Source organism: Gasterosteus aculeatus, chromosome 13 (assembly GCF_964276395.1).
Source record: "Gasterosteus aculeatus chromosome 13, fGasAcu3.hap1.1, whole genome shotgun sequence".
In the NCBI taxonomy this organism is placed as follows: domain Eukaryota; kingdom Metazoa; phylum Chordata; class Actinopteri; order Perciformes; family Gasterosteidae; genus Gasterosteus; species Gasterosteus aculeatus.
The window spans coordinates 5,805,195-5,820,088 of NC_135701.1; the positions used below are offsets into that span (position 1 = coordinate 5,805,195).

Consider the following 14,894-nt stretch of genomic DNA (forward strand, 5'->3'; position numbering starts at 1 on the left):
AGGGCACAGTTGGGAGTTGTAGTTCACATAACTGAACCAACAAACAAGATTCCTCATTTTGAAAAGTATGTGACCAATATAATAATTATCTCGACTTAATCTACTTTAAATCAAAGCAACACTGTGCCATGAGCTCGCGCTGGCGACTCCTCTCTCTCCTCTGAGCCCGTGAACTACAAACGCAAACCGGAAGTGGTCCAAGCCCGTGTCCCACGTGAGAAACAGGAAAGGTGAGTGTTGACAAGACACGATACAAAGTGCAGGTAAGAAGTGTCCGCGGCCCCGTTGCGTCAGAAGCAGGTTGGAGCCTCGCGTCCCGCTTTACAGCCTCGTTTCATGGTCTCACGCCTCAGCTCGCGCTGCGCTACTTTACTGCGCGTCGTGGCACAGGTGCCGATTTTGGCACCGGACTCATTTGTGCGACCCGCTCTCGTTGAGCTGGTTGGGCTGCGAGTTAGCTGCAGAACTTGTGCAATGTGAACACACACTGTTTGTTCAGTTGCAGGAACATTTCAGAATCATGTTTCCACAAGTTGTTTTTGCATTTTATTCAAGCTTTCAGCTGCAATTGACAAGACTCTAATTGATTTTTGTAAATCTTTATAAGAAACGAACAAGGAACTAAGTGTCAAACGTTCTCTGGTTGCAGGCCCTCACATTTTAAATGTCATATCTTGATTCGGGAATCGTTTATGGGCCCTTTGCACGATTGAGTTGCATCTAAGGGACAAACGACAAAATACGTGACATGCACATTCTATTTCTTCTCTTCTTCGCCGGTCATCTGCTCTCCTCACTTTCACTTCCCCTCCACAGATGAGACTTCCTCTTCACTCCTTTTGCATCTTCAGGAGTTTGTTCCCACAAAGGCGTCCGGCATCGAACCCGCAGACGCGAGGCCTGAGCACTGCAGCCATGCGTCTGGTGCAGTTTGTACGCCGCGGTGCCAGTGGGGGCGTCAGGGTGGGAGTGGAACAAGGCGCCGGGGGGCTCGGCGTGGTGGACCTGAAGGCGTTTGACCCCTCCATGCCCTCCACCATGAGAGAGCTGCTGCAGCTGGGAGACGAGGGTCTGGATTGTGCTCGGAGGTATACAACGCAAAGTCTGATTCCTTGATTCTTTGTATTCCGTTTTGTGTCATGAGTCACTTCCTTACTTATTGAGCCTCATCTTCTTAGGTGCTTTACTTTGTCACAATCATTCTCATCGTCTGCATAAATCATTGTCACGGTTACCGCATTATCCTATAATCTTCAAGTTGTCAAATAAATGCAAAACAACAATCCCACTCATCGTAAAGAGCCGATAGTAACCCAGCGTCTTCCTTAATCAACTGTATCGTCTTCAGTCATCTTGTTCCAAAATCACCATTTCCTCAAATAGCTTCTTCTTGAGGAACCTTCTTCCTCTTATCTCCCCGTTGTGGTGAACCATCACCTTCCTAAAGGGACTTGTCACACAGGATGGAAGGAGAAGATGCCATTCTTTGTTCCTACATCTTCCGTCCCCCTGCTCCACCCTCAGGGCCCTGGCGTCCGGTCAGTGTGTGGTGGAGCGCTCAGACCTCCAGCTGCTGTCTCCTGTCTTGGCCCCGGAGAAGGTGGTGTGTGTGGGAATGAACTACAGGGACCACTGCCTGGAGCAGAGCGCCCCGATCCCCAAAGAACCGATCATCTTCAGCAAATTCCCCAGCGCCCTCACAGGGCCGTACGACGACATCGTCCTGCCCGCAGAGAGCCAGGTGAGCGCGAGCCCACTTGCCTTTATCCACATTGATTGATTGCAGTGTAATGCAAAGGCAGTAACGTCAATCTAATTGAATTGAAGGAGGTGGACTGGGAGGTGGAGCTGGCCTTCGTCATCGGACGAGGAGGAAAACACATCAAGGTGAGCGTCGCATCATCATCACGTCCGGCAGGCGCGCTGGTGGAGCGCCGCCTTTGACTCCGCCCCCTCCCCCGTTCACACAGGAGGAAGACGCTCTCGCCCACGTGGCCGGCTTCTCCGTGGCCAACGACGTCAGCGCCCGCGACTGGCAGATGAGGCGCAACGGGAAGCAGTGGCTGCTGGGAAAAACGTTCGACAGCTTCTGTCCCCTCGGCCCGGCCTTGGTGACCAGGGACGCCGTGGGAGGTGAGCGGCGACTGTGGCGACTCCCAATATTATGATGCACATGTTGTCATATTTTATATTGTGGAGACGTCGACGCAGAATACGTATATAAATCTTCACGTTTGTACGATCGGGTGTACGACAACCCTGTAATGAAAATAGTTGCTGCTTTTAGGATCCATCAAGGCTTGTGACCAAATTGCAGACTTTTTAAGAACGCAGTTGACCTTTTTCACAGTCGCACCAATCAAAGTGACTGAAAATCAGTAGGGTATAAAAAAAGCATAATATTCGTAGAGCCCGTTAACTTATTGGCATTTCTGTCACGTCTCTATAGATGCTTTACATTTAGATGATATTTATTATAATTAATCAGATAATCATACCTGGACTATAATGAGCAGCAGAAGATTGATGATTAACCAATAAAACATTAAAATAAATTAGTTTTGGCCTAATTTTTAAGATCATGAGCTTCGAACAAAAAAAAACTGGATCTCTTGTAAGGAAAACCCGTTGGGAGTTTTTGTGAATCCAATTGAGCCGTTGCCCCTCCAGACCCGCACAGCCTGGCCGTGCGCTGCCTGGTGAACGGAGACACAGTGCAGAGCAGCAACACGGACCAGATGATCTTCCAGACGGAGGCGCTGGTCGCCTGGGTTTCAAAGTAAGTGCACTGTGCACTTCCACTTTATGCAACTACACACACACACATTTTTTGCCTCAGTAATTCTGTCGCGTTGCTGAGAGTTTATATTAAAATAAATTATGGAAATGTCAGAAATGTGCGTGCAAATCACCCTGACCGCCCGAAGGCCTTCCTCTCCCTCGCAGCACTCAGGGGCACTTTTAATCTGTTGACCGCGCGACACAAAGCTGCGCTCTGTCCTGCTGCGGAATCACAAACCGCGTGTCTTCTGTTCCGCCAGGTTTGTGACTTTGACTCCAGGAGATGTTTTCCTGACGGGCACTCCTCCCGGCGTGGGCGTGTTCAGGAAGCCGCCCGTATTTCTCAAGGTGATTAAATGTGAAGGGATGCATATAATGTACTTGTGCTGCAGTGCAGAGCTTTAGAGACTCTGTGTAGTGATTTAATAGACTGAGGTGGTGTCAGTTAAAGCTGTATTTTAACAAACCCGTGTCCCTCGCAGAAAGGAGACGTGGTGGAGTGCCACATCGACCAATTGGGCTCCATCATCAACAAGGTGGTGTGAACTGCTGACGGAGGCAGGAGTCCATGAAGGAATGTCGGCTGTTACACAAAGTTCCCTTCTGATTGGCGGCTTCACACAATTAATTACTGCTAAGTGTCCTTATTGACTTGTCTTCCGGTGGGATGTCTCATTATTGGGAATGATTTTGTTCGTGATACTTGAGTAATTGCGAGGGAGGAGCCTCGGTATTTTTACTCTGGGAATCGGTATAATTACGTGACTCAGTGGGATGTTTACAGCTTGACCTGACGGTCATCGCTAGCTGTACAAATCCCCTCGATGAGCAGCCGCCCACTCGCGTATAGAGAACAAACTGAACCCGGGCATCCTCTAATATGTAAAAAAGAACAACATTTAAATGATGCAAGTACACAAAACAGTTGGCTAACTTGGAGAATAGAAGCGAGAACAACGAGCTGGTTTGGAGAAAAGGGAGGAATTTATGCCAATTAAAAGTGTCTTCGAAAGAAATGTTGAAGACTGATCTGCGCTTTTCATGTACCTGCTTCATATTTTCACTCGTTTAAACAACTTAACAGGACTCATTTGACCTTTTGTAGTTCTGTGAGGTGACTTTCAAGCTGGTCAGAAAGGAATAAAAGACTCAATTAAACCGCAAGATTAGATCCAAAGGACAGTTCTCCAGGTTAACACAGCGTATGAGGGGGAAGAACTTGAGGTTTTTTGGTTTCTATGATCCAGGCAGAGAGATCTGGCAGCGCAAAAAGGATCAACCACATTTATAATGAGCGCTGTTGCTTATATTTACTCTACACATCGTAAAGACAAGATAGGTTCAACAGCACTACAGTAATCCCTCGTTTATCGCGGGGGTTACGTTCCGAAAATGACCCGCGATAAGTGAAATCCGCGAAATAGAAAACTTTTTTTTTTTTTACAATTAGCAACTATTACATGTATACAAATACAGTGACTCGCGTGTAGGCCGTTTCACTGCTCTTCAGACTGGGCCGCTGCATCCTGACTGCGCTCTGCAGTGTTCTCTTCTTCTGAAGCCCGCGGTGCAGGTGTGTTTGTTCGGGAGAAGAACATAGTGATAGGCAGCTGTTGTCGCTCTTTTTTCTTCTTTGCAAAAAGATCATTGTACACCGACATGCCACCATCGATTACGTTGGAGAACTGTAATTAACGGCTCGGGAGTGAGTTTTTAGCGAATCAGAATGCAGAGCACAATGCACCAAAAAAAAAAAAATGCAATATGAAAATCCGCGAAATAGCGAATCCGCGATAAGTGAACCGCGAAGTGGCGAGGGATCACTGTACATTGATTCGTGTCAGCTGGATTACTGATGGAGGGCCGTATTGGACTGAATGACATTGTAAATGTTTAAAGTATGTCAAAGTCTTTCTGCATTATTATACAAGAAATCAAACTATTTTATATGAACGTGAACCTGCAGTTATTCGGATGCTGGATTTGGTCGACCTGCTTGCATCAGTATGTCATCTGCATTCCCTCTCTGCTGCTGTGGGGCTCCGACACCGGGAGGCGCCAGAGTTTCACAGTCAACTGCAGCTTTGCTTTGACTAATGACAAAAAACTGCTGTTGCTCTCGACTGTGAGGCATCAATTTGTTTCGTGCCCTCGGTGTAAAAGTCCACGTCGAAACAGACCGACTGAGTCAGCACACAAAGATCTGCATTGTGAGGTAGAACAAGCTGATCACATTATCAATTACTAACCACTACCCAGTCAGCAAACGAGGCACATTTCTTTATTGTCAGCCTGAACATCGACTTACTGATTAACTAAAAAGGAAAACTGTGCTTAAAGTAGGCGGAGCAAACAAAAAGTATAGCGGCCTTCACGGCAACATCAACGTCCCGGCGGCTGATTACAGGGACTTCATAATGCTCGTCTCCTGTGGCTTTATGCTAATGCTATTACCAAAGAAACTTAAAATCAGTGTCTCATCACTGAAAAAATCAAAAACCCAACAAACCTAAAAAGGCACGAGCGGCTCCGCTCAGCGTGCGTCTCACCGGCAAACAGCAGCCCCCCCGACGCCAGCCGAGGACGAGGGCGGACTCGCGACGCCGCCCTCTCTAACATATTAATTGAAGAGGTACTGGGAGATGAAGCGCTGCAGTTTCTGCCGGTTTTCTGACGACTGGAACAAAGGGCCGACGCTGAGGGAGACGCCTCCTCTCCGACGCTCCTCTGAAAGCACCTGAGGCGACAAACACATCAGCGTCAACGCTCACACGGCCGCAACGCCGCCTTTCTATTTAGCGACCTTCATTTGAACACTGCGAGCATTTTGGCACTGAGCTGAATACAACAGATACACATATTAATAACAGATGAAAACAAGACCTTTCAAATCAATAACAGCACAAGAGTCTGAAATGAGGTGGGGTGGGATTTATATAAAGTAGCCGCTCTTCCTAATCAGTCCACTGGGGGGCGCACTCTGCGCATGCGTTAGGGGGAGAGCAGGAATAAATAAAAAAATCACGGCAGGTCACCCTGCATGCGCGCTCGACCGCGGGAGCGAACAGAAAACAGGGAAATGCTAGTTAGTGATCGATCCCTGCTTACTAAAGGACACATTTCATTTAATTCAAAAGCAACCCTCGCTGACTCCAATCAGTGCAAATCACCCGAGTAAGAATAACTTCGTTGTGACCCTTCCCTCGCTTCTGACAGATGAGGTGCTTCGTGTTTTATTATGTATTGATTATTCAGCGCTGTCCGTTTGCATTGCGGGTTAGTAAGTCCTCCCCCTGGATTCGACCTGCAGATGTTAGACATCAAGCTGTCTCGGCGTCAGGGAGTGGAGCTAGCCGGGGAATCCCAAAGATGAACCTGATAAAAAAAAAAACACTTCTGACTGACAACCATGATAAGAAAGTTAATAATGGCCTCATGGGATCAGATATATGGGTTAATGATGCTCTATTTTTAAAAGGCATTGATTTCCAACCCTCAGACTGTATGGAGCCGCATCGGACTCATGAGATGAAAGGGTCGCTGGTAAATCACAGCGGGGAACTTGTGCCAAAACCCGGTGAATATATCTACGGATTTAAAAAGTCAGCAGAAGAGGCTGCCGGCTCCTTCATTCTTTATGACTACACTGTGTGTAGTGTTTGTTTGTGTTTCTCCAACTCTCTGATTTTAGGTTGCTGTTTATCAGCTACGCTGCTCTGCTCTCTTTTTTAAGTCCTTACAGATGGTGCAGATGGAGTTTGCAGGCGCTCGTATAAACCATTTGCTTTCCTTATTGCACTTTATGATTGAAAAAAATAAAACGTCCCTGGTCGTGAAAATTGCCACCGCCTGACAATCCATCGCAATAAACGTGCAGCCTTTATCTCGTCCCGTCAGAGTTGAATCCATGGTTCATTGTGCCTCAGTGGAGTGTTTTCATATCAGATCGACTCGCAACTCTCACAGAGAAAAGGGAAATATGTCACGGTACTCTCAAAATACGTCACCTCAACAATTATTATTACAGTATTATCCATAAAGTAGCTGCTGACTACAGCTTTCCATACAGCAGTGCATTAAAAAGTCCAACGGCTTATTTTTAAATTGTATTACAAAACCCAAACATTTTTTTAATTTGTGTGTTTTGTGCCTCATGCAACCAACAACAAAGATCTTTGTTTGGCCTCTGAAGCGCTGCCAAAGCACAGGTGACCCACGCTCAACACTGTGCATGAATGCACCATGTGTAGAGACGGAGGAGCTCTGCAAGCTGCATGGTGTAAAGAGCCGCATGTAATGGATGTACTTCAGTACGTGTATATAAAACTCCTACTTCAGCACATCGCCAATTCTAGCTATTAAGATTTAATCTAGGTTAAAAAGTGGATTTCAGATCATTTATGAATGTTATAAAAACGATTACATCCATCATAGTAGATTTGACACGAGTAGGATTATGGCTCCCTCGTATATTTTTATTATTGACGCCTCAAATGTCAGATGTGGTTCACTCGGGCAACTTAAACGGAGTGTTGCGTGCGCTACACTTTCCCAATTTCTAATTTAAAATCACTTGTGTCCTTGGCCCAGTGAGTTCTCTTAAAGATTGACATTTCTGCCTCAGGAATGATTGGATATGGCACGCTCGAGTCAGGTTCACTTTCTCTCACAGCAAAATCTGATTGAATTCCTGCGCACGCTGAGCTGGAAGCTCAAGAAAACTGTAGAAAAAACGCATAGCGGCTGATTGATTATTAGCGATTATCTCGGTATTCGGCCCGGATTCAAGGCTAGGATTGAAATAAGAACTTATTGGAGAGTCGGATTGCGCCGAAAACTTTCCTAAGCAGAGCGATAATTCAGGCACATTTAAAACACACACACACACACACACACACAAGGGACAGAGCGAGCAGGAGAGATCGTCACTCACCCCGAGGTCTATCAGTGATCTAACTGCCATGTGTGCAGCCTCCTCCGAGCAGCTCTCTGTGAGAAACGGCACAGAGGACCACGTGAACCAAAAGAACAGACACATTCCCAATATAGAAAACCATGTCGGGACAACGGAACAAAGCAGTCACAAGTGGGACGGATTACTTTCTTATACGGTTTCATTCGGGTTAGTTTCTCATTGTCTTGTATGTTGGGTTTTTTTGAGGAGGAATGTGAGCGCGTGTGATGGGAGTGTGCAGCGTCTCTGCAGACCGGCCCCTCTCTGAATCAGTGGGACAGGTCTTTGTGTGCGAGTGTGTCCTGTCACGTTTGAGCTCACCGTAGTGCTGCTTCGCCCGACTCGCTGTGTCACACAGATGCGAGTGCATCAGAGCCACAAACTCTGCCTCTGAAACGCACAACGCGTCGATCATCATTAGTGTCCAGAGACATGGAAAATAAATACCAGCATTAGTTTGATGTGGATTTAATTTAATACTCTAGTTCGTTTTTTAAGTGCGAGTGTCACTAACCCTCGGACACCAATCAAAGATGACATGAGTACAATGGTACCTGGCAGAGGTGTGTGCATCAGGTCCAGGCTGCTGGTCGCCCAGCACAGCGTCCTCAGATGACCAGCGAGCATTGCGCAGAGGAAGAACAGCAACTCGGGAAACTGTCTCGGCTGGCTTATCTGGGATAACAGTGGACGGAGGCGAGAATGTAAGAGCATTTTCCGCTAGGATGGGCGCCCGGCCCGCCGGTTTGTGGGTCGGCCCCAGAAAGTCACATCGCGCCGGCACAATATTATAAACGGTTCATGTGGGTCCAAATCTCAGAGCGGGTCAACTCAGTACGGAGATCGGAAGCTTGCAGTAAAAAGTTCAAGTAGGTAGAGGGGACGTACAAATGAACAAACAACATAAGACGTTATCATTAGGGGACCTCAACGCCACTTTGCTGTTTCATCTAATTAATTTCCCTCTTGTCACACGGGTGGGATATAACAGAACAACCACTAATGTGCAATAAGGACATTTACTCATTTTAAGTTTGTTTTAATGCTGTTGGGTCAAAATGCCTTTTAGAGCTCTCCCTTTTTATAGCAGTATTCAATATAGAATATAGCGTTATGTTGCTTTTCATTAGGATAGGAGAACTTTACCCGTCTCAAGTCTCTCCACACTAAACAGCCAAACCCAAGTGGTCCCCTGAGCATCGCACCAATATGTGATTTAGCGCTTAACATTCCAAATTAGTGGGCTTTAATCTTCAGCCATAACAGCAGATCAAGGCGCTCCACTAAATTTTGGAAGCTGGCAGCAGGGATTTGCTGCTCAACTGACATTAGTGAGCCCGGCTCACATTCGGGGCTCAGTCCTCCCGGAGGTGCTCAGGGAGTTCAAGGTCAAACACAGAGAAGTGTTTTATCCATGGTTGCATCTGGTAATGAGCGAGACAGAGACATGCCTCTATAAATAGTTTAACAGCGTCTTCTACAAACACGTGATATGGAAAGACATATGGTCAAGATTTCATATTTTTTTATATAGAGGAAAAGTGTTTGGGTATGAATCGCTGAACAAGGCCAGGCTTTTCTGGAGAATGAGTCATTATAGCAGCTTAACTCGCATTACTGCAAGCGCGCATCTTGGGACAAACCGGATTAAATCAGGATAACTGATAACCGGCATGGAGGTCTGCTCTGAGGACCCGGGAGAAGGGGGGAGAAAGGAAGACAACCTTCAGAGTAGAGAGTAAAAACGTTGCGGTCCAAGCTGCAGTCGGGGGGACGGTTTTATACAGGTGTGGAGCAGCGGTTTACAAACCCCCGTCTCGTGAGACGGATACAGAAAGGGGATGAAAGTAAAGAGTCAAACAACGGCCGTCCTGGATGACGGCGCGTGCGAGCCCAGCTTGGTGTGCTGCTCTCTGAGCTGCCGCCCCCACCATCTGCAGCACTCTGCTCCAAATGGAGGCGAATGTGTGCGTATCCAACCATCTTTTGTAGGATAAATACATGTTGTATTGCACTTTCAGTTTGTGTGCACACACACACACACATACACACACACACAAATCTGTGTGATCTTTCTCAGGTCTTTTTCCACGAATATTTTTCGCATCCATGCAAGATGTTTCAAATGTTTTTAAAAAATGTGACTATTTTTATGTGGAAAACATGGAATAAATAAAGTGCTTTATCCATCAGATGTCTTTGCTGATCCACGTGTGCTTTGATAGCTGCTCTCGGGCTCTGCAGTTTCACATGCACTCTCCAGGCTCTTGAGCACTGGCTGTTTTGGTCCCTTTGGAATATGGGAAGCTTTGAAAAAGGAACACATAACAGTCATGACAGTCGGGCTCCTTTTAAGATGACACGTACCGCTAATTGAGATTCAAGTTCCATGGCGCCTGTGTAGGTGCTTTTGTAATGGAGATTTAGTTCCTTCAAAGTTCTTTCTTGTGTGGACTTTCTGGTATTTTTAACGTGCCCGGGAAGGCGTCCATCCTTTGTAGGTCGGCGAGCATTGAACATTTGTTCTGTTCATATAACCTCTGCTGCTTCACTGAGGCATGTGCAGAAACCAGAGGAGCCCAGCAGTGCTCTTCTGTACCTTGTAGCAACGCGAGTCCTGCTCCTGCGCCTCACAGTCGGAGTCGCTGTCGTAAGGGTCGTCAGAGGTGGTCCAGGTCAGAGCGCCCTCCTTCTTCCAGAAATCACAGATGGGAACGTCTCTGGGAATCTACAGGGCAAATAAACAAATGCTTCAAATATTTGAACTGCGTGTTTGAGTCTTATGCTGGCTTTTCCTGTTTAACATCTAATGACTCCTTACTAAACTAAAGTGAGATTAAATCTCACAACCCACTAAGCCCGTTTACACCAAATTCCAACCTGCTGTGATTGAATTCCCTTAGTGTGTAATTGTCAGTGGTCTTATTTAATTTCTCGCCTCGCAGGTCTCTGTGGACCGTAGTTCCGTCTGGACCCTGGTACTCCTGCCTGACACCTTCCTCTTCCAACACCACTGATGTTCCCATTTCTATAGCTGTAAACATTAATGCGCATCACTAACTTTGTTTCCTCCACAGAGTATTTGTGCTTTCTCGCCTCACAGGTTTCCATGGCTCTATCTGGACCGTGTTTCTGCCTCCTGCCGTGGCCCTGCTGACACCTGCTGCCGCCATCATCATCATTATTACTATTTTAAATATTAATCATATACTATTACTGTCATCATAAACCAACATTACCCCGAAGTCCCTGTGCTTTCCCTCCCCACAGGCTTCTGTGGATGGCGGTTCTATGTGATGGTGGTTGTCCCTGCAGTGGTCCTGCCGTACACCTGCTTACTACTTGTCACAGGAATTGAATGTATTGTAAATCGTTTGCATTCATTCTGTACACATGACATCCATCTGTCCTCCTCTGACCTTCTCCCTGAGGTTTCTTCCCCTTTTCCCCCATGGAAGGGTTTCTCATTTTTTGGAGAGTTTTTCCTGTTCCAATGTGAGGGTTTCAGGACAGAGGATGTCTCATGTGTACAGACTGTAAAGCCCTCTGAGGCAAATTTGTAATTTCCGATTTTGGGCTATACAAAATAAAATAAAATTAATTGAAATAGTAGACTACACTTGTTCTTCTAATTTTGCTTCCTTCATTGTACTAAACCGGTCCAATGTAAGAAAATATTCATTCAGCAGATGAGAAGCAATATGCATATTGACAGTTGTGTTTCATCTTATAGAAGCGTGTAAAATATCTTACTTCTTCCATGATCAGGATGCCACAGCGTACCAGACTGTCAACCGCATCCAGAGCAAAACTACAGGCCGACTGGCAGGGCTGAAGGGAGGGAGAGCGAGAGATTAAGATAGCGCTACAACGTTACTAATTAATTATTGTACTGTGGGGAAAATAATTTAGCAATTTTCCCCAAATTAACGTAATATTTGCACATTACTGTTTATTTAATAATGTTAATCCATTTTCTTACTGCATCGGCCGAACAAACATATTATATTGTGGGGTCCACAGGATTGAGATGCTACAGTAAATGGACACGCCCCTATATTCCATTATTCATTTACCTGATTCTTGTTTATTAACCTGGCATATGTTGTTTTGCTAAGAGATATTGTGTATGTTTTGGTAAGTGAGAGTTAAGACACCTAAGGGGTCCTTGTTTAGGAAACAACCAGGAGATGTTTCGCACGCTTTGGAAGACGGGAGAAGAAGGAAAAGAGTAAAGCGTGCACCTGTAACGTGGCGCCGACGCGCACTTCTTACCGTGCTAACTGAGGAATAAAGCATTCTTCTAAAAACTAACGCACACCTGGATGTCTCGCATGTCCAAGTGTGAGGGAGATGATAATGGTTACGTTTAAACGTGAACAAAGGTTAGTCGCACACGCAGTTTAATGGAGATGTAGCAGAGATCAGAGGAGATTGAAAGAAGGACGGCAGGACGGTGAGACCGGCAGCGATCATTTTTCCGGCGACAAATGGGGGACTGAGTAAAAAAAAAAAGATGCCAGCTGAAGAGACAAGAAAGTGCAGCCGCTGAAATGAAAGCTGAGCAAACAGAAAAAAAGAAATACCATTTCTGGCTCGAATTCGGAGCACTTTCAGTCAGCCTGATGGATAGTGCACGAACACACACACACACACACACACACACGGTTCAGACCTCTCTGGGCCTGAGATAGAGGCAGGATGAATGGCTGTTCAGCTCCATTAAACATCCATTGAACGAGGCGCTCTATGCGTGTGTCTGCGTGTGCGTGCGTGCACAATGTGAATCCCGACTCACTGGCATGAAGCCCGGGGGCAGGAGATGGCAGAGCTGCAGGGCTCTCTCCGTCAGCTTGGACTGGCAGAGCGCCACGTCGAACTCCATGTCGCCGTTGACCTGCTCTCCGTCCACGCCGCCGCTCCTCACCCTGCTGCTGAGGCCACTGCCGACCAGCTCGCACAGCATGGCCGACACCGCACACGCTAGGAACACACGCACACACACGCACAGAAAGATGGATTATTTGCTTAAATAGACATTTTAAAAATATATATATATTTTTTTTACTGTCCAAAGTAAACAGGCCTGAAACGGTTTAAGCGGTTTGGTTAATGAATCAGCTTATGAGATTCAGGGTTGAGTATTTCACCTCTTTATTTATACTTTTTATCCTTATTATCTTGCTTTCATGTGCTGGAGGGAAAGTCTTGAGTCGCAGACATTGTCACAGAAAAGGAAAAACACTGAACACAGACCATAATAATAAGGAGTACTTCTATTTTGTACTTTTACCTAAACGGTGCGTTACTCCAAAATCAAGTTCAAGTTCAAGGAACAGTCTCTGGGCTTTAAGAAGCCGTTTCAGGTGAGCTCATTTATTGCTGATAACGGCGTCGTAAACCCTGTTGGCTGGATCACCACGAGGGACTGAATATAAGAACTGAAGGAGTTGTCGTGGCGTCACGCATGCAGAGTGGCGCAGAGACACGCTCTACAGCTCTGGCAGCGGTAGTGACCTGTCAATCGCAGTAAACCCGCCCTAAAGCACACTCTATTTTATGGTCCAATTGAGTCGAAAGTTACAAAATAGACATTATGCTGAATCGAAGACTTAAAAACTTACCATAAACCCATGTTTATGTTTACTGAGGGAATAAAGCAAGAGGAGTAGATTCATTTTCTCATCTCGTCTTTCCGAGTTGCCTCGAGTCAGTGAAGAAAATGCAATCCTCAATTTCAAAAGACCCTACATTTTGAATGGAGCACTTTTCAATAAAAATGTTATTTGCTTTTACTGAAGGAATGTGCACTACTACTAAAAAAATAGTAAGAAACGCAGACAGAGGATCCCTGGGAGGTGAGATCCAAAAACACACTGCGGATCACTGCTCACCACCAAAGGTCCCCACAGGGAACGAAGCTTACATTGTTATACAACAAAATGTTATTACCTCAATATAGCCCCCATGTATTAATCTATAGTACACTCAGAAGCTATGAGCACAAAGCATACTGCCCACCAGCTCCACTTCCTATACAACCGAGTCATGCAGCAGTGATGAATCATACAGACCAAGTAGATTCCAACACCACATTATTTTTAACTCAAATGGGGCTGTTGTATCTGCGGCTTCACCCCAGTCTCCCTGTTAGCACGGCTGAGTAACCGCCATTAGATGATCACCATATTTTACGCATACTTTTACTTATTATGCAGTTTCCAACACTTTGACCAAGAAGATTCCTCATTATGCCAGATTATGGAAAACGCCAAGGTTTTTATATCCTCGCTATCGGCACTAACTGCAAGGTCAGGGAAAGATTATGGTTATGAAAAATAAATTGAAGGGCGCCCCGCTATTATAAGGAAGGGAAAACACTGAGGTACAGCGCTTCATCCATCATCTTTACATGGCATACATACGATTATCTCATCTGGACATCAGAGGAGATAATCGTACAAGAAGTGGGAAGAGAAAGAGTTGCCTTCTCTCACTTCAGGGGAAACAAAGTGAGCCACTGCGTGCACAGTTCCCCGACACCGCTCAGAACTTTGCATTTCAGAATATATAAAATGCACAGACTTTGGAAATGTCAAGAATCAAACTGGTTCTCGATAGTGAAAAGGCCTCCCACCAAAGATAAGGTGGCGTAGAGCAGAGGAGGATATTTACTCTTAAACGTCACTCACCGCCAACAGCCTCCGGAATGAAGGTGTGTGTGACAATCTGGGCATAGCGGCTGAGGTGAAGCGAGGCAGCAAGAGACGGACGGGGGACAATAACGGGGTCCGTCCTACAAGGTGGGAGACAAACAGTAACGGAGACAGCGGCTTCACTGAGAGGGAATCTGGACTTTGGATAAGCAACAAGTTCACTGTGCTTTGTTTCTCGGTTGTTTCCCGACGGACAGAAAAACCCAAACCTAGACGGCGCGGCGGTTATGACGAGGTGAGGCGCGAGAACAGACAGGGAGTGGCGGACCACATCCTCCAAGCTTCCCCCGAAACCCACGTCCTTGTTCCGGAACAGCAGCTCCTCGGTGAGCCAGGCCACGTCCCGACTCAGGGCCGAGGCCCTCACACCCTGCCGAGGGGACAAGAGAGGCTTTTGGTCCAGAGTTAACAGCCCGACTCAGGAATTAACACTCTCATCAAAC

At 46.2% G+C, this 14,894-nt stretch overlaps 2 protein-coding genes across 8 annotated transcripts in view; one reads left to right on the plus strand and one right to left on the minus strand.

The window, feature by feature from the left end:
* The first annotated feature begins 25 nt into the window (after positions 1-25).
* fahd2a (fumarylacetoacetate hydrolase domain containing 2A) lies at positions 26-3,797 on the plus strand. 6 transcript variants are annotated; one of them, XM_040195176.2, is made up of 8 exons: positions 26-230; positions 817-1,088; positions 1,525-1,741; positions 1,828-1,887; positions 1,971-2,133; positions 2,671-2,779; positions 3,042-3,129; positions 3,264-3,797. In XM_040195176.2, exons 2-8 carry the CDS (start codon positions 817-819, stop codon positions 3,324-3,326), a joined length of 972 nt encoding a protein of 323 aa, XP_040051110.2. In that variant the 5' UTR covers positions 26-230; the 3' UTR covers positions 3,327-3,797. The 6 variants fall into 6 exon arrangements, with proteins under 6 accessions (XP_040051110.2, XP_040051109.2, XP_077943255.1 ...); XM_040195175.2 differs by having other exon boundaries at positions 191-263; XM_078087129.1 differs by having other exon boundaries at positions 197-230; positions 852-1,088.
* A 1,249-nt stretch (positions 3,798-5,046) lies between these two features.
* gpat2 (glycerol-3-phosphate acyltransferase 2, mitochondrial) overlaps positions 5,047-14,894 on the minus strand; it is an 87,018-nt gene continuing 77,170 nt past the window's right edge. For both annotated transcript variants that reach the window (XM_040195172.2, XM_078087125.1), the window contains exons 15-23: positions 14,661-14,821; positions 14,428-14,531; positions 12,534-12,718; positions 11,489-11,566; positions 10,335-10,463; positions 8,290-8,410; positions 8,057-8,125; positions 7,715-7,770; positions 5,047-5,518 (exon numbers count right to left, since the gene is read on the minus strand). In XM_040195172.2, the coding sequence (XP_040051106.2) occupies positions 5,402-5,518; positions 7,715-7,770; positions 8,057-8,125; positions 8,290-8,410; positions 10,335-10,463; positions 11,489-11,566; positions 12,534-12,718; positions 14,428-14,531; positions 14,661-14,821 (1,020 nt within the window). In that variant the 3' untranslated portion in view covers positions 5,047-5,401. The remainder of the gene's footprint in view (positions 5,519-7,714; positions 7,771-8,056; positions 8,126-8,289; positions 8,411-10,334; positions 10,464-11,488; positions 11,567-12,533; positions 12,719-14,427; positions 14,532-14,660; positions 14,822-14,894) is intronic.

What these genes read in the sequence shown, in the direction of transcription:
- fahd2a (XM_040195176.2), top strand. Translation starts at nt 817, where the DNA reads ATGAGACTTCCTCTTCACTCCTTTTGCATCTTCAGGAGTTTGTTCCCA. An exon ending in GGTCTGGATTGTGCTCGGAG is followed by an intron (nt 1,089 to 1,524) that starts GTATACAACGCA and finishes CTCCACCCTCAG; the next exon opens with GGCCCTGGCGTCCGGTCAGT. An exon ending in AGCCGCCCGTATTTCTCAAG is followed by an intron (nt 3,130 to 3,263) that starts GTGATTAAATGT and finishes TGTCCCTCGCAG; the next exon opens with AAAGGAGACGTGGTGGAGTG.